Source organism: Erinaceus europaeus, chromosome 1 (assembly GCF_950295315.1).
Source record: "Erinaceus europaeus chromosome 1, mEriEur2.1, whole genome shotgun sequence".
In the NCBI taxonomy this organism is placed as follows: domain Eukaryota; kingdom Metazoa; phylum Chordata; class Mammalia; order Eulipotyphla; family Erinaceidae; genus Erinaceus; species Erinaceus europaeus.
In genome coordinates, this window is record NC_080162.1 from 106,599,164 (window position 1) to 106,620,277 (window position 21,114).

Here is a 21,114-nt window from a genome sequence, read left to right on the forward strand (position 1 = left end):
AGCCCTGATACCAGCAAGGCCTGTGGGCTCTACCAGTATGTGTGTGTTGGGAGGGGGGGGTTGGGAGGTAAAGTGAGCACTGAGGGATTCCCACAAAGCCCAAGAAGCTAAGAAGCTGCTCCAGAGACTAGCTGCTCCCTAAAACACTGAGACCAGTGTCCGAGGAGGAAGGGAAGGTCACCCTAAAACCCTGCACGTCACAGAACCCGCCCCTGAGTCTCAGGGTCACAGCTTCATGCTGCTGTGGCTCTGGGCAGGTATAACTCACCCGCCACCCCCAGCACCCCGTTTCCACCTAAGAACCCAAGTTCATCTCATTCATTGTGAAGAAGGTTGAAGCATGTGAAAACATTGCAGACCAGAGACCACTCTGTGATGTGAGCATAACAGTAATGGTGAGAACCTCAAATTGGGGCCTCTGTCCTACATGGGTAAGATCTGAATCCTGGTAACATTTCTATGATGGTTAATAAAGAAACACACAGCAAATGAACCATTTAATTTTAAAAAGCACGTTAATAATTCACATCAGAGCAGGCCCATTTTATGTTGGCAATAAAAGCATGTCACATACTCAAACCTAATAAGGTTCTAAGTTTGCACCCCACTATGTCAAATCACCAGATGGAGCCCAGGAAATCACACTCAGACAGAGAGCCAACACTGAGTCGAAATCAAGACTCCTTGGCTGAAAACTGTGAAAAGCCATTTACCGACTTGTTTGTATCAGTATAAAGTGTTTCAAAGCCGAGCCCTCTGTTCTCAGTCAGGAAGCCAACGTGTTCCTAAGGTCAGCGTGTTTAGATTGTTCTTTATGATAAAAGGATCAGATTTTTACTTTATTCTTCCTGTATTCGCAATATGAGATGTACCATTATTATTTTTAAATACTTTATAATCACTACTCACATCTTCATCCCTACAGTTATATATTTAAAGTCATTCATCTGACACACTCTGGGGTCCCATCAGACTGAAGCCAATCTCTGGCTCTAGTTGCCACACAATACAGCCATCCTGAGAAGATGGCAGAAGACCATCAAGTCAGACTCCTGACTCTTCCCCGAAGGTGAAGCCAGGCCAGAATATGGGGGTGGGGGGCAAGGGGATGCCAGGAAAGGAGGCAAAGGTGCCAACTGGCCAGAGCAATCAGATACAGAGGGTGCTAAGTACCCACGACACTCAGTGCTCTCTTAACTCTAATAACATCACCTATTTTATTATTTTTTAATCTTTATTTATTGGACAGAAACAGCCAGAAGTTGAGAGGAAGGGGGGTGTAGAGAAGGAGAGACAGAGAGACACCTGCAGTCCTGCTTCACCACTTGTGAAGCTTTCCCCCTGTGGTGGGGATCGCAGGCTTGAACCCAGGTCCTTGTGCACTGTAACGTGCGCTCAACCAGGTGTGTCACCACCCGGCAACATCAACATCACCTATTTGAGGTCTCTGTCAAGTTATTAGGAAACATTCCCGAGATACCATCTATTGCATGTTTCCCAGACCTCCAGGAGAGAAGACAAGCTGGCATCAGCCCTCCACAGAACAGAGAGCAACGGCGCGGCAGGACGCCCAGCTGCCTGAGGGCCCCGTCTGTGCACAGAGGCTGTGTGGAGGGAGGGCTCAGTGACCACTCAACCCTCCCAGTAGATCCTGGGCAGAACAGGGTCCCCCTGCTGACACTAGATCTATCCCTGATAAAGTGGCTCTGAGTAAGGGCCAAAAGCTCACCTGCGAGGGTACCTGTTTCACCACATGCAGGACCCAGGTTGGAGCCTGAGGAAGATTCAGTGCTGGGGTGTCTCACTCTCTGCCTCTGTCTCCTGTCTGAACAAGCTGGTTCTGAATGGTAAAGTCCCAGCAATGATTTAAAAAAAAAAAAAAAAAAGATATATTTTCCTACCAACACCCATCAAAAAAGGTCATTCAAGAGAAAAGTCCATTTAACTAATATGACTATAAGGTTCTTCCTGACAAAGTTATGACCAGGGTGTAGACATATTTGTCAAGATATCAGGGTAGCAATTTCACACCTGTGACACTTCAGCCAATGGAGCACATGTGTTACTCACATCCAAGGGTCTGGAGGTCACAGCAGAGGGGCATGAGCAGGGCCTTCCTCAGCCGGTCTCCAGGACACTCAGTCTGAGGGCTCACTGAGCTGCCTAGAGACAGCTTTTCCTGCCAGCAAGCCTCCTCACTGACGCCCCTGTCTGGGTGGCTGACAGGGTGGTTGACGGGGCTCTGGCTCAGGGCAGGGCAGGGAGCTGAGCAAGTGACAACTTGGAAGTATAGGAGAGGACACCCAAGCTCAGGATAGCACAGGCCTAGCACCTACCACGACTGTGCTGAGTCCTCCTCACCTTTTCTGGATTACACCCCCAGCTCCCCACCCCCCACCCCCACCACAAAGAGAGACCTGACTGACTTCCTTCTACAATAAAGACCTGAAGCAAGTAGACAGAGCCAGAGGCCAGTCCGTGCTCCCTGGACAGTTTCTGCAGCTCTGTCCACCAAACCCTGAGTCCTGTTCAAAGTGCATCAAGTCTCCTGAGACCCAGGGAACTACTGAACCAAGAAGTTTTGTAAGAGAGAAAGTGGTTTTGCAGAAAGGCATTCTCCCGGGGCAGGGATTATGCATCCCCCTCAGAGAAGCCACCTCGGTGGGGGCCATCCCGGGCCACCCTGGAGGGAGAACGAGGTACAGGAGGCTGGGGCGCAGGGTCCAGATGGCTCCGGCGGGGGCTTCAGGGCTGGTCAGCAGCTTGGAGATCGAGCCTGCAGAGGAAGGGGGCCCGGAAGGAACCTAGGTAGAGGTAGCCCCCGTGCTCATGTGCCTCGCTGACGTAGGCTACCACCTGGCCATCGGGGTCGTGCAGGCTCCTGCGGAAGGCCCCGCTGTCACTGAGCTCCAGGACCAGGCTGTGCCGCCGCACCAGTTTGAGTAGTGTCTCCTGGCTGAACAGCTGCAGGGGCAGAGAATGGGTGTGAGCACAGAGCCAGTTCCAGGGAGGCAGTAGGCCCAGGGATAGATAGCCTGCTAAGCCCCAACTCTGCGACCCCATGGGGGTTCAGGTGTCCCAGTGATGGAGCCAGAAACCAGTCTGCAGCAGCTGACCGGCTGGGGGGGATTATCTTCCTGAAAGATGCTGCCACCCCCAGAACAAAAGGAGCCTTGCAGCAACTCACCCATGTTTCTGTCTAGAACAACCTGCCTGCTCCTCCTCCCTTACTGCAGAGCCCTCAGTTCATGCACAGCTCTGAAGAGACTACAGAACTCTAGGGAAAATGGCCAGGAGGGCAGTGGTGTACTTGGTAGAGTGCACGTGCTGTAATATGCAAGGACCCAGGTTCAAACCCCCAGCCACCACCTACAGAGACGCTTGATGGCGGTGAAGCGGGGCTGCTGGTGTCTGTATTTTTCTCTCCATCTCTAACTCCTCCCACCCCTCTCAACTTCTCTATCAAATATTTACATATGGTATGAGCAATCTACATGCATACTATTATGCAATATAACTATATCAATGCACAGTTATCAACCAGACATTATAAACAGCTCAAGAGTTACAAAGATCAGAACAGATACTACTCAGATTCATCTTGTTTTCTGGAATCACAGTATCTGTAGTTACCTTAAAGATCATCCTTTTAAGGAAAGGCCTCTCAGACAGGAAGTCCAGCAAGGAGAAGCCAGGGCTGGGGCGGATAGTCGCCATGCTGACCCAGTAGCCCCCCGAGCTGCTGGGCCGGATGTTGTCTGGAAATCCAGGCAGGTTCTCCACAAACAGGTCAGCTCCTCCCTTCATCAGCCCAGATACGTAGACTCTGAAAAGGCCACCCAGGGACAGTGAACAGCAGTCCCCAGGCCCAGGAAGCACTGCAGTGAAGCCCAAGGCTGAGCCTGGTCCCAGCAAATGTCTAGACACTGAGAAAAGGCACAGGGCTGGAAGGGATACTCGTGAACCTTGGAGAGAAGGGACGGGACCTGGGACGCACAAGCAGCCTTCCATCAAGACCCCCAAGAGCAAACCGCAAGGACCGGTGTAAGGATCCCGGTTCGAGCCCCCGGCTCCCCACCTGCAGGGGAGTCACTTCAGTGAAGCAGGTATGCAAGTGTCTTTCTCTCCTCATCTCTGTCTTCCCCTCCTCTCTCCATTTCGCTCTGTCCTATCCAACAACAACGACATCAATAACAACCAATAATAACTACAACAATAAAACAACAAGGGCAACAAAAAGGAACAAATAAATAAAAAAAAAAAAAAAAAGACTCCCAATAGCAGCCTAGGAGGGGGGTAGAATAGGAGAAGCACGGGGTCCTGGACTCATTACAGGACCACATGGTGCCCCAGGCCTCTCTCCACTTCTTATCCATGAATAAGGATTGAAGACAAAGACTCCTGGGTGGGGGTAGATAGCATTATGGTCATGCAAAGAGGCTCTGAAGTCCCAGATCCAATCCCCCACACCACAATAAGCCAGAGCTGATCAGTGTTCTATTAAAAGAGAGAGAGAGAGAGAGAGAAGGAGGGAGGAAGACAGGAAAGAAGGGAGGGAGGGAGGGAGGGAGGAAGGAAGGAAGGAAGGCAGGCAGGCAGGCAGGCAGGCAGGCAGGCAGGCAGGCAGGCAGGCTGACTGACTTCCAGTAGACTGCATATGTTTAAGTGCACAAGGACCCAGGTTCACGCCCACAGCCTCCACCTGGAGGGGGTTATGTCACACAAGTGGTAAAGCAGGGCTGCAGGTGTCTCTTTCTCACCCTCTTCCCACTTCAAAAAAACAACAAAAGAAAAAGACTCCCCAACCAGGGCTCTCACATGGGCTGAGAAACGGAGGAAAAACAGGCACATCCAAGAGTTACTGTGACCAAAAGAAAGATTGTTCCTGGACCACTCCCTGCCACCTGTGAGTGGCCAAGAAAGCCAGGCAGTGCCCACACACCTTCTGATCCTGGCCATGGTGGTCTCCGAGACCAGCACGTGGTCCTCCGCAGGGGACAGCTGCACACCATTGGGGAACCGCAGCTGGTCCAGTAAGACCTTTACCTCCCCGGTCTCGGTGTCATACTCCAGCAGGCTGCAGGCAGAACAGCCAAAGGTCAGTGGGGAGTCCCAGCCATGCTCCCCTCGGGACACCCATAGAGGCTAGTGGGGGAGAGCCAGCCTTGTACTGGGGGGCAGGTTTCCTCATTCCAGGCAGGCCTAGGGACCCTTCTCAGAGAGACCAAGACCACAGCCACTTCCCACACCGACCCACTTCATGGGGGGGGGTGGCTCACGAGGCCCACAGGGCCTCATGGGAAGGATGGCTTGCAGTCCAGGTGCCTTGGAGCTCTCTCTCCACCCTCTAAACATGCCCGTTCTAACTCTATGACTTCAAGAAGGTAAAAATATCTGGATCCACCTGCTGTTTCCAGAAGTCCCTAAGGCCCTATCTCAGAAGCTGGGTTATTTGCTCATCAACACCCCTGCACTCCGGAGCCCTCAGCTCTGCCAGCACCATCCTGCCCAGCTTACACCCAGCAGAGCATCTGTGGGTCCATCACAAACACTCACTGTCCACTGGATGTCCAACAGAGCAACTGCAGGTCAGCCATGAACACTCACCGTCCATCATCCGTGCCCTCCATAACCAGCAGTAGATAGTCTCGTCTTTGCCACTTGCTGCTGGAGTCTGTAAAATAGATCTTCTTCCCATCTCTGGTGATCGTGAGGTCATTCAGAAAGGACATTTTCCTCCCTTCTACAGGAGTCTCAGAAGACAGCAGCAATTTCACCTTACCTGAAGAGGGAGGGAGGGAGGGGGGAGGGGGAGGACAGAGGGGAGAGGGAAAAGAAGACTTGTTTTCAATCTAGAACTTATGATTTCAAAATACTGATCAGCGTGATGGACTTAAAAGAAAAACCTCAAAGGAGCTCTTCCATGTCAAGTCAGATCTGTTCCCTTTCTTTCATCTGATGATAGGTGATGGATGCTTTTGATTTTAATTTTAAAAAATACTTGTATCTGTATTGTAGCATACCAGGGCCTTGCACATGCTCAATTTTACTGACCTTAGGACAATTTTCTTCCATTCTTTTCACTTGTACCAAACCCACTTGTGCAAATGTTGTTTAAAAAGTCTGCCATCAGGGGCTGAGCTGTAGTGCAGTGGGTTAAGCACACACGGCACAAAGCACAGGGCCAACATAAGGATCCTAGTTCAAGCCTCCAGCTCCCCACCTGCAGGGGGGTCACTTCGCTAGTGGTGAAGCAGGTCTGCAGGTGTCTTTCTCTCCTCCTCTGTCTTCCCCATCTCTCTCCATTTCTTTCTTTCCTACCCAACAACAATAATAGCTATTACAACTACAACAAGGGCAATAAAATGGAAAAAAAAAATGGCCTCCAGGAGCAGAGCAGTGGATTCATAGTGCAGGCACCGAGCCCCAGCAATAATCCTGGAGGCAAAAAAGGGAAAAAAAAAAAAAAAGTCTGCCATCATTCCAGAAGAGGACAAAGTAATGGTCACATACGTTTCTGGGGATCCACTTCAAATAGTCCCTTGTATGCGTCAACCACAAAGAGAGTCCCATTGGGCCCGGCCCGGATCCCCAGGGGTCTCCCACAAGCAGGTTCATCATCCCGAGTTTCTGTGGAACAAACGCAAAGGAATCAGCAGCCAGTCCAAACTCTGTTCACTCACCTGTCCCCATCCCTCGGTGTGCACACACCTTACCCATCCTCCCCAAATATGCACCATGCTGTACGGAACAAAAAAGACTGTGATATTACACACACACACACACACACACACACACACACACACACACACACACACACACACCGTCTCTAAACTCCAGCTCCTAGAACTCATGCCAACTACCCAGTGTGGCAGGGGGCATCTGAGAAGCCAGGCATGAGAATCCTAGTGAGTACCCAGGGTCAAGGTACATCAGAATCCTCAGACCCGAACAGTTAACTCAGGGAATGTCCCCAGAACCTCAGGAGTCAGGAACTCATGGCCAACTGCCTGACTTGAGTGAGCACTGTGCCCTGTGAGAAACAGGACAGCCTCCTCCTCGCTCTCTACTGTAACCAAGGAACAGCTATTTCACTCCTGAGATTATTCACCTAGGTTTTTAAATACTTGTGGTAGGACAGGGGAAACAGCATAATGGTGATGCAAAGAGACTCATGTCTGGGGCTCCAAAGTCACAGGTTGGGGGGGGAATAAAAATAAAAGAGCAAAACTTGTGGCAATTTTTACTTTAGGAAGCTTGAATTGTTACTGCAAAGGCCCTCTCCTTGGAGTGCTGACTACAGAGTCCACTGCAGGGTGAGAGAATACAAGTGTTCACAAACAAGACATCTGAGTGCTAGCAACATGTTTACCTGCAAAGCCTTTGAGGTGGCTCTATTTTCTTTGTGGCATTTTATTATGTTCACATACTTCAAAATGAGAATGCATCATTTTTTGATAAAGATTTCTTTTCATGAGAGAGACCAGAACACCACTCCATTCTGGTGGACAGTGCTGCAGGGGTCTGCTGAGCCCCAAACTGAGAAGTCAAGTCCAGTGCATTGCCCACTGTGCCAGCGCTTTGGCCTGAACATGCAGAAACATTTCAGTCCCGAGTTTGATTCCCTCCGGCTACACATGCAGGAGCTAACAGTGGTGTTCTGGTCTCAGTCTTGCTCATAAAAAATTTTAAAAAAAAAAATCTATCTTTCACGTTTGAAAAACTAATGACTGATTAGAAACCTACAGGCTCCCAGTTTTTAAACAGTGAGATTTTTGGGCAGGGGTACACAGCATAATGGTGATGCAAAGAGACTCTCATGCCTGAGGTTCCTAAGACCCAGGTTCAATTCCCCACCCCACCATATGCCAGAGCTGAGCAGTGCTCTAGTAAAAAACAAATAACAAAACAAAAAGCAGCGAGACTTTCCGCACTAGTTTTCCAGAACCTGAGTGACTGCAGGATATTCGCCTTGTGAACGTCACTGCTAACATTCCTGGGAAGCTAGTACAGGCATCCAAGTCACAACAAAGCAAAATGCTCTTCCATTCCCTCCCCTGCCCTCCCCCTCCCCCTCCCCTCCCCTCTCCTCCCCTTCCCTTTTCTTTTGCTTTGTGCTTTACCAGAGCACTGTTCATGGCTTATGGTGGTGCTGGAGATAGAGCTTGTGACCTTCGGTGCCTTGGGCATGCAAAATGTTTTTCATAGCAGCACTATGTCAGCACTGACTAGCCACCCCACATCTCAGAGGTGGACATGGGCCCTGCTCACCAGGGAGGTGTAGGGGCCAGTGGGTGCCACAGTGTCCAGGTCACTGCCTGGTGGGACAATGTGGCCACAGGAGATACTCAGGACCGGACCTTGAGGACCCACCCACAGGCACAGTGAAGATTCACACTATGACCTGCCAGGTTCTGCTGCCAGGAGGCCAGGCAAGCTTCTCCTCTGAGGATGACCCACTGAGAGACCCATGTTCCACTCATCTGGAGAGTGGAGGAGAGTATTGTCTAGGATGTTCACTTACTGCACGGGCCTGAGCCAAAACGCGCGATAGTCTCCACTTCCCCATTCTCAAGTTTTAGGACACGGCCATCTGCTGTGCCAGTGAACATCACATCTGTGAAGGAGGAGGAGGAGGAATTAGAGTGACCAGGATGCTCCATGAGCCATGGCCACACCACCTTTCTCTACAACAGAGGAGCTTGTTGTGTATTTTGTCTCCACAGAGGAAATGACATCTCTGAAGATGAGGGCAAGGTAACATGTGGTAATAAAAAACCCTTAAGGGAGCCGGACAGTAGCACAGTAGGTTAAGCGCACATGGCGCAAAGCACAACGACCAGTGTAAGGATCCCAGTCCGAGCCCCCGGCTCCCCACTTGCAGGGGAGTCACTTCACAGGCAGTGAAGCAAGTCTGCAGGTGTCTATCTTTTTCTCCTCCTCTCTGTCTTCCCCATCTCTCTCCATTTCTCTCTGTCCTATCTAACAACGACAACATCAATAACAACAACAATAACTACAACAACAATAAAAAACAAGGACAACAAAAGGGAAAATAAATATAAAAAAATTTTTTTTAATCCTTAAAAAGTACAGCAATGAAACCACAGATGCCTGCCGACACTCAGCAGGTATAACAGATACCAGCAGCTATAGCAGCCAAGCATCTCCTGCCCTCAGGGGAGGCCTCTCCTGGGCCGATGCTCCACTCTGGGGGGGGGATCATGTCCACGTCAGCCTCCTGTCAACATCAGCTGCTGATGCTGGCAATGTTCAGCTTAAGAGTTATAACTGCTAAGCAGTCAGTCTGTCAGGGTTAAATTAAAAATACATGAAGGACTCACTTCAGCATCACACATACGAACAATGGAACCACACAGAGATGAGCACATCCCTCTATAAGGACAGCAGGCAAATTCAGAAAATGGTCCATATTTTTAAATGTAGAATTTATGCATGTGTGTATTAATATATGTTGCAGCACATAAAAACAGCAATATAAAACAAAGGCTAACAAATATGGTATATACTGATTCAAATACATCAATTATCATTGTAAACACCATTATCATGGTCTAAACACACCAGCTAAAAGACACAGACTGACTTGAGAAGATGCAGAAACAAGATCCAACTACTACGGTGTCTAAAAGGAACTGACTTTGAATGTAGACACACAGAGACGTGTTCCACTTAATAATGTTCTGATCAAATACGCCCCGCTTATACAAGAGCAGTCCCTGTGGGCCCCACTACACTGCATGTAGCACAGTGGGCTACACCATCTCAGAGTGCAAAGCACTGTGACCTAGCATAATGGCAGAATTCCCATGATGTACTTCTCAGAATGCATCCACATTACTGAGTGACGTGTGGCTGTGCATTAGAAACAAAGGCATGGGGCCCCGAAGATGCGTGCACATCTCTGGGGGTGTAATCCTCAGCTCACTCCCTGGCACCACAGTGAGGCCCCATGGACAGCACCAAAGACAATGGTGGGTGAAGCTTTGTGAATTATGAGGTGATGGCCTTGGTCTCTCAAATGCAGAATAAAGCTGGGGCTGGGGTGTGGCTCTGAAGTATGACACACTCTTATCACCTTGGGTTCATCTGCAGAGCTATAGAGAGCTTTTACATTTTTTAAATAAACGGATAAAATTACATCATGTGACACTAATTTAAAAAAAAAAAAAGCTTAGTGTATTAGAACACAAGATCTGTATACCTGAGGCCCCAGAGATCCCTGGGACCATCATAAACAAGAGCTAGTGTCTACCTGTCTATGTAGCTATCTATCTCTACTTCGTAAAAATAAATAAGCCTTGAGACCGGATAGGGGTGCACTTGGTTGAGCACACACATTACAGGTTTAAGGCCCTGGTCTCCATCTGTAGGAGGGAAGTTTCAAGAGCAATGAAACAGGGCTGCAGGTGTCTCTCCATCTCTATCTCCCCTTCTCTTTTAATTTCTCTCTATATATCCTAAATAAATAAGCCTTTAAAATACAACTTACCAAAAAAAAAAAAAATACAAGTTACCAAAATTTGGAGTAGTAGTGAAAGCAATGCTTAGAGAGAGAAAGTTATATCATCAAATGTATTTATTAGAAAAGAAGACTGAAAATCAATCATCCCAATCTTCCTAAGATGGGAAACTAGAGAAAGAAAAGCAAATTAAACACAAGGTAGAAGTCGGGAGAGAGAAAGAGAAAGAAGGAGAAAAAGCCACAACGGAGTTATTAGTGAGACTGGAAGCAGGAAATCAACAGAGAAAAGCCAATGAACCCCAAACCTGGTTCTCTAAAAATGCTAGTAAAATTGATGATCTTCTAGCCAGTCTAGGAAAGTACGGAGAACCCACCTGCAGTGGGAAAGCTTCACGAGTGGTGAAGTAGAATTGCAGGTGTCTCTGTCTCTCTCCCCCTCTATCTTCCTCCCTCTCTCCTCTCTGTCTCTACCCAATAACAAATAAATAAAAAAATTAAAAAATAAAGTGGAAAAAAAGATTTATTAAAAAAAAAAGAAAATACAGAGAGAAAACTATGAATTACTCATATCAAAAATAATGCAAGAGGACACGTCACTGCAGCCCATAGAGACTAAAGAAAAATCTCATAATCCTATCAGTAAATTCAGGAGTACCGTTTGGTAAAATTCAATGCCCACTCATTATGTAAACTACTCAGCAATTCATCTAGTTAAAAAAGAAAACTACAGCCAGTATCATAGTTAGTGGTAACAAACTAGAAAATTTCCACTAAGATCAGAACCCAACAAAGCTATCCCTTGGCCATTCATTCCATCCCAATGCTGTTCTGAAAGTTCTAGCTAGTGCGGTAAAACAAGAAAAAGAGAGAAAACATATCCCAACTGTACTGTTTGAGAGAACTAAAATAGATTTTGTTCACAGATATAACTGTTTATGTAGAGAAATTCCAAAGAAAATCCCCACAAAAAAAGTAGGAATGCTGAAAAGAACAAAGGGGGGGCTGGGTGGTGGTACACCTAGTTGAGTGCATATGTTCCCATGCACAAGGACCCAGGTTCAAGCCCTTGGTCCCCATCAGTGGGGGGGCGGGGGGGTCTCCATGAGTGGTGGAGCAGTGCCGCAGGTGTGTCTCCTCCTTTCCCTCTCAACTTCTGTCTCTATCCAAAATAAATAAGTAAATTAATAAACAGAGGTCCAGGTGCTGCCACCCAGGAGCAGGATGCCCCTGCACTGCTTTCAGACTCCCCCCCCAAAGGCTGAGGCACCCCATTCAGACTCTGCATTTCCAGGGGTTTACTTACCCCCAATATTTGCTATGGATTCTGGCCCAATAAGTTGGTTTTCAAATAGCCTTTCCGCCCGCTGTAACTTCGTATTTGGTTTCAGAACACCAAGCATGAAAGGGGGTTCTTTGAAGCTGTAAGATAATACAATTACAGGAATTTGTCTATTTAAAAAGTGCTTACTGAGGACCTACAACACACATCACTCCCCATTCATGTTGTTGGTGTGTACCAATAACACCCTTCGTTGCCAGAAACACAAAAGCAAGGGAAAAATCTGTGATGGGAAAGTCACAGTACTAACTAAAAGTGGTTGATGTAAGAACTTTTGAAACACCAACCAGCCAGCACCAGATCTACCCAAGGCCTTCTACAAAGTCAGTCCTCCCCAGGCCTTGAACAGCACCCTGGTGTGGATTGTTCTGGGGCTACTGGCCAGTAAGAACCAGCTGAGGTGGAGGGAACTGTGTCAGCACTGCAGAGCTGATGGCCTTGCTTCTTGCTTGGCCATCAGCCGAGGAGAGGTCCAGGAGAGGGAGAAAAGCCCAGCCTGGGGCTGCCAACCTTGCCCCACCACCCAACACAGCCTACCTGGCTTCTCTCAGGGCCCCAACTCCTCCCCCTGGCAGACACTGCTCCTGCTTGTCCCGTACTGGCTCTGCCTCTCCCAACCCATAAGCAAGCCTGCAGGGCCACATCCAGCAGACCAACTCTGACTGCTTTTCTCCTCAGAGCCCCTGCCACCACCCTGCCAGGCACTATCCTTTCTGCCTTGCTTCCTCTCCTGAGCTCAGCTAAGTAGTAGGCACGTGTGGGGGCAATCAGGCTACAGCATCCTCTGCTTCAAGCCTGTGCCCTCTGCTCTAAACCTTCGAGGCCCCAGCTCACTCACACCAAGATCTCTGCAGGGGCTCTCAGAGCTATAGGCACGGCTTCCCTTCCACCCCCCATACCTCAGCCCTTACTGACTTTACCCATTCTCTCCACCCCTCCCTGGCCACACAATTTCACCCTCAGGATTTCTCCCCAGAGCCAGGCCATACCCATCCTCTTTCCATTATTTTTATTTTATTTATTTAATTTTATTTTTTACCAGATCACTGCTCATCTCTGGCTATGGTGGCATGCAGGATGAACCTGGGACTTTGGAGCCTCAGGTACGAGAGTCTTTGCATAACCATTACACTATCTACCCCTGCCCCCAGCCTCTTTCCCACAGCACTTGTCAACCTCCCATTTCCCAGTTGTGCTGACTACACACCCAGTGGAAGAGCCACAGGGAGATCAGCTGTGAGTGGGGAGAGAGAGCTCTCTGCCTGCCCACCGCCCATGCCCTCCAGGAAAAGCACTTGCTCTTCCTCAAGCGGCACCGACTTGGAACATGGTGCCACATCTCCAAGTTGAGTGTTTCCTCCTTCCCCTTTGCCCTGACTCTTTTCTCTGGCTTTCTAGCTGCTTTTCAAAAAGTGCTCTTTTCTGATGATCTTGGAAATCACTAATAATAGTGTGATTTAAAAAAAAAAAAAAAAGCCTTTTAATGTCCTCTTTTCAGTAAGTTTTCTTTCCGGAAGAGAGCTGAACTGCAGCCAGTATGCTGCAGGGACAAGCTAGCTCTGGAGCTGGACACACAGGTTCTTGCTCTGGCTCTGGCAAGGTCACCTCCCCAGACACGTGTGGGGACTGAATAACACAGACAAGCATGAGCCCTAGGGAATGAACGACACCTGACAATCAGTCAACTCCCCAAGCCCAGCCTGTGGGCCTGACCTAACCCCACATGCAGGCCTCCAAGCCCCCTCCCCACCTGCTGGCTGGCCTCTTCCTCCAATGGTAGCCCAGGTTAGTTCCCCAGCTAAGGACAGCTGGCTCCCACCTTGTCAAGTGGGCTCTTCAGAAGAGTCCAGGTCAGCTCCTCCATGGGATGGTTCATGCACCTGTACACACAGAGGTAACGCCTCCAGGTGCAGGAGAGGCCTCCCCATAGGTCCCGGGAGCTCTCTGAGAGGATACCTGCTACCCCTGGGCCTGGCTCAGATAGAAAGTCACGTGCAGGTTACACCCTGAAGTACAGAGCCAACACCCTGAATCTCCAGTGCCCAGGCCTTCACTCATTCTCAATGTTACCCAAGTTAGTGGGGGTTTAATCTTGTGCTTATATTAATTCTAAACCCAACAGCAAATGCATGACTTTGGGGGATGTGTATCACTCTAAGGTCATAAGTGTGTCCGCTCTGTATCTTTGTGTCCAGCTGGGTGACCACCTCACCCACAGTAGGTGCCAAGAATGATTCTTGTTAATTTAATCCAGTGGAGAGACCAAGTTTGAATCCTGAAATACCAGCACTTTATTCAGCTGTGTGTGTTATGCTTACTCTAGAGAGACAGTTTTTAAAGCCTTACATGGACTGGCTCACCTAATGTAAACCTCTGGCAGCTTCACCCACCTGGCCCCTGGTGAACTGGGGGCTCACTGGGCCAGACAGACAAGCCCTGGGGCAAACATGCCAAATCCCCACACTGCTCAGAGCCTGGCTGTGCACTGAAATTATAAATGCAAGAATATCTGTTGGGATTCCTAGCTATAACCTAGCTTGCAAGTTATAACAGACTGCATTAGTCATCAATTCACTATTAAAAATAATTTAGGTAAAACAGTACCCAAATTACAAAAATTAAAGCAAGGTAGCAAAAAAAGGAATTTAATTTTTTTTATTTGGGGATTAATGGTTTCAGTCAACAGTAAATACAATAGTTTGTACATGCAAAATATTTCCACTCATAAATTTAACTTTTATGTGTGCCCTTGCTACTTCAATGAATCCCAGCTATCTCAAATACTTTTCTCCCCACTGCCAGTGCCTAATCCCACTACTCCTAGAATGACTTCTTCAGTCTTTTTTATTTATCAGACAGAAGGAGGAAGAGGGAGAGGCACCATGGCTCCACTCCGCCATTTGGTGAGACACACACGGTGTTGGTGCCTGAGCACAAGGCCTCCTCCACAGGCTGACGTACACACACTATCGGATGGACTAGCTTACACCTTGCCCTGCTTACACTTCTCTTATTTCTTTCTCTTTTTTTCTTTCTTGGGGGGGGTGGGGGGGTGCTTTTGGCTTGTATGGCTCTATTTCTGAAACAACAGGAACAACGCCATGTATCTATTCTCTGTAACACCTAGTTCAACATAAAAAACCGGCATGAGAAAAACCAACAGACTTCTAGCTCTCATGCTGACTTACCTCTCAGGTAGGCTAACTGGAACCCTAGCAAAGGTCTCTTTACATCCTCACCAGGCCGCCCCACTCAGGATAGCCAGGGATACTCACCTGAGAGGTTGTGGGTCTATCGGGGACTCCAGCAGCACCATGGCTCCAAACAGGGGCACCACGAGAGAGACGGCCAGCATCAGGAAGGTGACTCGGAAAACTCTGCCACTAAAGGAGCTGCCAGAGACAAAACAGGCCAAGCAGTCAGCAGGGCTCAGGGCCCTCAGAGGGAGCTGGATTCCCCCACTGCATCCTCACTAGCAGGGCCTCACCTCTGGGTTTTGTGACTAGACTTTAGCACTGTTTGGGAGGATCAGCAAACATAACCTGTACCCTTTCCTGTTCATGCTGCACCTGTGTGAGGCAGCCTTATCAATTCCTTCCCAATAATAGAACAGGATTCCCATGTCACCCAGAATCTTCTATGAGGTCTTTAAAGAGGACAAACTGAAAACACTGATGACCACAAAAAGTAGAGGGAGAAAAACTGCAGTGTGGTGATGACACACATATCTACAGAGAAGACAGGTGTTTTCCACTAGCTACTGTTTCCTTAGCAACACTCAGTGCTGTGTCTGCTGCGACTCTAAGGTTTGGGGGAGTCAAAGAGCCAGAGACAAATGTAAGAAGCAAATGGATGCAGGACAGTTCCTGAGCACTCAGCTTCCCAATCATTTTTCAGAGCTCTAGGATATACTAAACCACAATGAACTGGACATTTAAATGGGTAAATACTGTGCTATGTGAATTACATTTCCTAACGACATTTTAAAAGTCTACAAGCTCAGATACCAACTCCTCTCTAGAGACTAAGGTGCTCTTTAAATCAAGTATTCTGCTTCAAGTGATTTAGACTCTTTCAACACAGTGGGATATCAAGTATAGCAGGGCTGTTCACCAGTACAAACAAGAGGAGTGACAGTTTTCCGGAGGTTGTTTTCAAAGCAGGATCCTGGAACAGGAGACTGCTCAACTAGTCAGAGCAGAAAACGTGCATGCCTGAGGCCCCAGGTTCAATCCTGGCACCACCGTATGCCAGAGCTGGGCACTGAACTGATCCTCTCTGCATCTCTCACTATCATAATAAACAATTTTATTAAAATAAAAGTAGAAGCCCAAAGAAAGACAAAGGCCAAGGGCGGCTGAGGGCAGTGAGTGCTGGACACAGTGGACATGGTATCAATCACCCCATGAACTCAGCCCTGAGTCTAGTGCAGTTCCCTCCCTCCCCTCCCCAGGACAAGGGCAGGTTCTTACAAAAACTGCATTGTGCAATCTTTCACCAAAATGCTGACATATTTCTGTCAGCCAAAGTGCTTCTTTACCTGTTCCTGGCTTAGCAGGAATCTATAGTAGATACCACTAACCTGCCTCCAACTCATGTGAACCCTCCTCTACTTCAGGGCAGTTAACTGTGGTTTGTATTTTGAAATCTAAAGTGTGGTCATCTGAACTTGTGACACCCTGAATGCTCCTTTACACAGTGCGAACAGACTTAGTGGACTCCAAAACAAAGCATCCAGTCAGGACTTAAACAACTGTTTCCCAGGAGACCAGCAAAGCCTGCGCCCACCCCACCCCATGTCCCATCCTCACTGGGGTCTAGCTGCCATCCTCCTGCCAGCAGAGCACAAGGTAATGGAGAACTAGAGGCTGCCCAGCCTAGAACTCAAGAAGGTGGGCAGCCCCTAGAGTCCCTAGACCTCAGAAAAGGTCAGCTCAGATTCTCCTGCCTGAGGCTCTGAGGTCCCAGGTTCAGTTCCCAGTACCACCATCAGACAGAACTGAGCAGGGCTCTGGTATTCCTCTCTGTATATATTTCTCTCTCTCATTAAAATAAAATAAATAAAAATAAAAGATTTTCTGAGGGCCGGAAGGTGACATATTTGGTTAAGTGCACACATCACAGTGTGTAAGGACCTGGGTTCAAGCCCCCGGTCCTCACCCGCAAGGAGAAGCCTTACAGGCAATGAAGCAGGGCTGCAGGTGTCTCTGTCTCTCTCTCCTTATCTCCTCTTTCCCTCTTGACTTTTCTAGCTCTATCCTAAATAAATAAATACATAAATATTTTTTGAAGTAAAGAACCAATGTGAACAGCAGGCAGCCGCAGCATCCTGGACATGCCCTCTCCCCCCAGGTCTCAGAAGCTGAAGAGGGCCAGGTCAATACTGGGATAGGAGGACATTAGGCAGACAAGTTTGAACACGGCACTGAAGTCCCTGAGCAGAGCTGTCCAGCAGAACCATCTGCAGTGATGGAAATGCATGGAGGGGCCTGCCGTGGCCTACCCAGCTGAGCACAAGGTGAAGCGTCCACTTTGCAGGCGGGCGTGAAGCGTCCACTTTGCAGGCGGGCGGGGAGCTTCCCTTCTCAGGCACCTTGGGCCAGGTCTGCTGAAGGGCAGCAAACCCTTTCCTCCCACACACCTCCCCCAGAACTGGTCCCTGAGATCACCCCTCACGTCTCTTTCTTCACTAGCAATTCAACCCAGCAAGGAGCAAGGACAGCGGCTGTCTTCTTCTTCTAGCGTTTGCCGACAGCTGCTGTTATCGGTCCCCATGGCTTTGGGACTTGTCAGAGTCCCCATAGATGCACAGAATGCAAAGTTGGGTCCAAATCTTAAACCATCCTTCCGTAAAATGAATTTGACTGCAAAATTTAAAAACTAAATAAGGGGACTTCACATAAACACCTGGGCTTCCCAATTCTCCTGAAGAGGCTGGATCTGGCCTTGCAGATGTCCCGAAGCTGCAGGCAGAGCACACAGCCATGGCCACTCTGCACCCGCCTCAGCTCCCCAGACCCACACCAGGGGCACACGGTGCTCTCTGACGGAGCCAGAGTCGCTGGTGTTGTAGGGCTGACAACGAACGGAGAATGCCAACAAAGCACTCTATAAACAGTCCTCTGGGTCTGTGAGGGGCCGTTACTCCAGACTGATTCCAGATCTCTGGGCCCCAAGCGTAGTCTCCCCAGTGTTCACGAGCATCTGGTAACAGCCATCCTGGTTCTGCAGGATCACCGCAGCTCTAAGTCTATCTGTTCCCCATCTGCCCCACCTCTGCACACCCATGTCACATTAAGGAATGTACTCCCCTCTACCCCCCTCCATCTTCTCTCAGCTCAGCTCCACAAGTTCCCACCACACACTCTTTCCCAATGTGCTGGCACACCCAAGAAGTTGGCAATGTCCCTCCCAAGCACACTTGTTTGCCCCATCAACTTGTTTGCCCCAATCTCCCAGAAAAGGCTGGAGCAACGCTTGCCTCAGAGGACATCTATGCCCAGAAATATCTTAGTGCTGAGGGCAAGACAGCAATCATGGTGAGGCAAGGGAATTTGACAATTATTCCCTTGGCTCAGCATCAATTTACCAAGTCCTCTGCAACTTCCTTAGTCAAATCTGAAGGGTGTGTCTTAGCCACTTCTGCACAGAGGGCATCAGCACCTTAGGCCTGATCTGAGAGCAAAATGACCTGTGATTTCTGTGAAAAGCATGCTAGCCCCAACCCCACCAGTGACCAGAACTACTCCAGAAGTTAAGGAGGTCTCTGACACCCAGCAGCACCAAACAGCAACAAGTCTAGTATTTCTGAGCCACTGTACCCTTGAACAGGTTCACTGAAACTCGGGCTCCTGAATTATAGCTGCTTTCATTTTAACACAGAAGATAAGTAAGAAACACGTTAAAAGAGCCACTTGTAAACACAGCCAGGGTAAGGGCTCAGAAGCAAAATCCAGACCCCTGGCTCTTCATGAACTCATCAACTTACAGTGGTTTCTATAATCCAATCAAATAAGACAAAAAGGGATCTATGAAGAAATAAGAATAGTGGTTGTGGACAAGAGAGTCAAAAAAATATCAAATTGTAGACATAATATTTAAAAAGTTCACTGGAAAAGATTAGCAGCAACAGAAGACTTTGGAACTTCATTATGGAAAAAGTCCCTGAAGAGAAACTGAAAAACAATGCAATTAACTGCATCCCTCTGCCCCGGAGCCCCTCATCAGTTGCCCTCAAGCTCCATCTGCCCAGGTGCTGTTTGCCTCTGGGCACAGCCAGGCCAGCTGCTCCTTCCACTAATGTACAATGTGGGTGCAAAACCCACGTTCAAGTGTGCTGTAGCACAGCCCTGCCAGTCCTCGCTTGCTTTTCTAAGTGTCTCCTCAGTCATCACCAGACAATGGCCTCCTGAAACAGTTATTAGGGTGGGCAGCTTGTCCTGCTATACACACCCCTGGAAACCTATAAGCCCAGGGTAGCCATCAGCCAACTATGGGGTTTCACATGCATTATGGCCCAGCATCTGAGGGACAGGGGGTGCCATCCATCACCCAAAGAACCTCTGCCAGCTGCCTGTCTACAGTCACACCTCTTCTCCGCTACCACTTTCCAATGTGTTCTCTGATCATTAAAGTGCCATCTCATTTACAGTCGACTGTAAACCATTAATTCCCCCCCCCAAAAAAAAATTTAAGTCCAAAAAACAAAGTGTCATCTCTACGGGAAAAGGTCTGTCACTCAATATGCATTTCACCTGTCTGCATGCACAGCAATAAACATTCCCAAGATCTCTATCAAAATGCAGAAGTCGGTCAGTTCCAGAACTTCTGACGTTGCTTTATGTGGGCTTTATCCCTAGGTTCTCCCTAAAGACTCGACATGGGACTCAATAGACAAACTGTAAAGCAGGGGTTTAAGTATTGATATTGAAGTAGATGTTTCAGTGTCATGCTTCTGTTTTCTGGCTGGTAAAGTATAACATCAAAGTTGGGAACAGTGGAAGGTGCAGGAAGTCAAGGTCATTTATTGTGCACCAGCAGCTACAGTTCCTGGTGCCAGTCTGCTGCCCTGACCTGTCTCCCTGACTGCCTGCCGGGGTCCCCCTGTCCTCTGCTCCTTCGGGGGCCCTCGCCTGGTCTGAGGAAAGGAGGTGGACAGGTGTGGGGTGGGATGGGGTAAATCCGCGGGGAGCGGGTGTAGGGAGAGGGGAAAGCAGCTGTTCGCGTGTGAGATGCAGATGCGGGGGGACAGGAGCGGAGGGAGCTGATGTCCCCGTGGAGGACGCAGATGTGGGCGGGTAGGTGTCCGCGAGGCCCGAGACCCGTCTCGCAGCGCCCCGGCGCAGCGGGAGCGGCAGCTTGGCAGTTTCCGGGAGAGGACAGGACAATGCGGGACAGCGAGGGGGAGTAGATCCCCAGGCCCGGGGTTCCCCGCGTCTGCAGCAGGTGCCCCCCACCCGGAGACCCCCGGGAGTCAGCGGCTCTACAGCCCGCCCTCACTCCCGGGGCCCCGGGGCCCCGGGGCTGAACAGCTCTGCAGACTCAGGGAGGCAGGTGGGCCCCCAGGCCCGAGGCTCCCCGTCAGCTGAGCGGACGTCCCCTTAGAGCCCCGGGGAGGCGGCAGGCACCGCGCTCGCTCCAGCCCGCCCGGGATCGGGCCCGACTCGCGGTCCGCCCACCTGCCGTCCTTGGCCTCCCGGGCAGGGCCATCGTCCGTGACCACCTGCGGCCGCAGGGGTCGGCGCTGCCGCAGTCCGTCCGCCTCGCTCATGACTCCAGCGACACTGCAGCCGGCCGCCCGCCTGGGAGGGCCGCGCAGCCCGACCCGACTCCCTCCTAGCCGCGCGCGAGTGACGCCTTCAGTCCCGCCCCTTACTTGGCCGCGGGCGAGTGACGCTCTTAGTCCCGCCCCTCCTGGTCGCGCGCGCGACTGACGCTCTCAGTCCCGCCCCTCCCGGGTCCCGAGAGGAAGTGAAGTGTTGGCTCCACCCCTTCCGCTCTCGGTTAGTCGCTCCCGGCCGATTCCAATGGCGGAGGTCCCTGCAGCTAAGGTGCGGGAACGATTGCGGCGAGCACCACGGGTAGGAGCCTCGGCACCAGCTTGCGGGTCCCTCAGCTTCCTGCTGTCGGTGTGCGTGGAGAGACTTCTTTAGGCCGAGGTGTCCCGCGCCTCTCGGCCCAGGGGGTTCGCAGCGGGCCCCGCATGAAGTCCTCCGACTGGAGGGACGTCCTCTGGGGGAGCCGGGCTTCTGCCTTTGTTCCTATTAATCCGTCCTCCTCTGATAATGCT

At 49.8% G+C, this 21,114-nt stretch overlaps 1 protein-coding gene across 2 annotated transcripts; it reads right to left on the reverse strand.

Annotated features, from left to right (window-relative positions):
• Positions 1-484: 484 nt before the first annotated feature.
• On the reverse strand, positions 485-20,687 carry APMAP (adipocyte plasma membrane associated protein). Of its 2 annotated transcripts, none has more exons than XM_007535617.3 (9): positions 20,504-20,687; positions 15,101-15,217; positions 11,790-11,905; positions 8,525-8,617; positions 6,514-6,630; positions 5,608-5,782; positions 4,943-5,077; positions 3,634-3,826; positions 485-2,964 (listed from the first exon to the last, which is right to left on the reverse strand). In XM_007535617.3, the coding sequence occupies exons 1-9, from the start codon at positions 20,593-20,595 to the stop codon at positions 2,746-2,748; spliced, it is 1,257 nt and encodes a 418-aa protein (XP_007535679.1). In that variant the 5' UTR covers positions 20,596-20,687; the 3' UTR covers positions 485-2,745. The 2 variants fall into 2 exon arrangements, with proteins under 2 accessions (XP_007535679.1, XP_060048518.1); XM_060192535.1 differs by lacking the exon at positions 20,504-20,687 and adding an exon at positions 17,733-17,994.
• Positions 20,688-21,114: the final 427 nt, after the last annotated feature.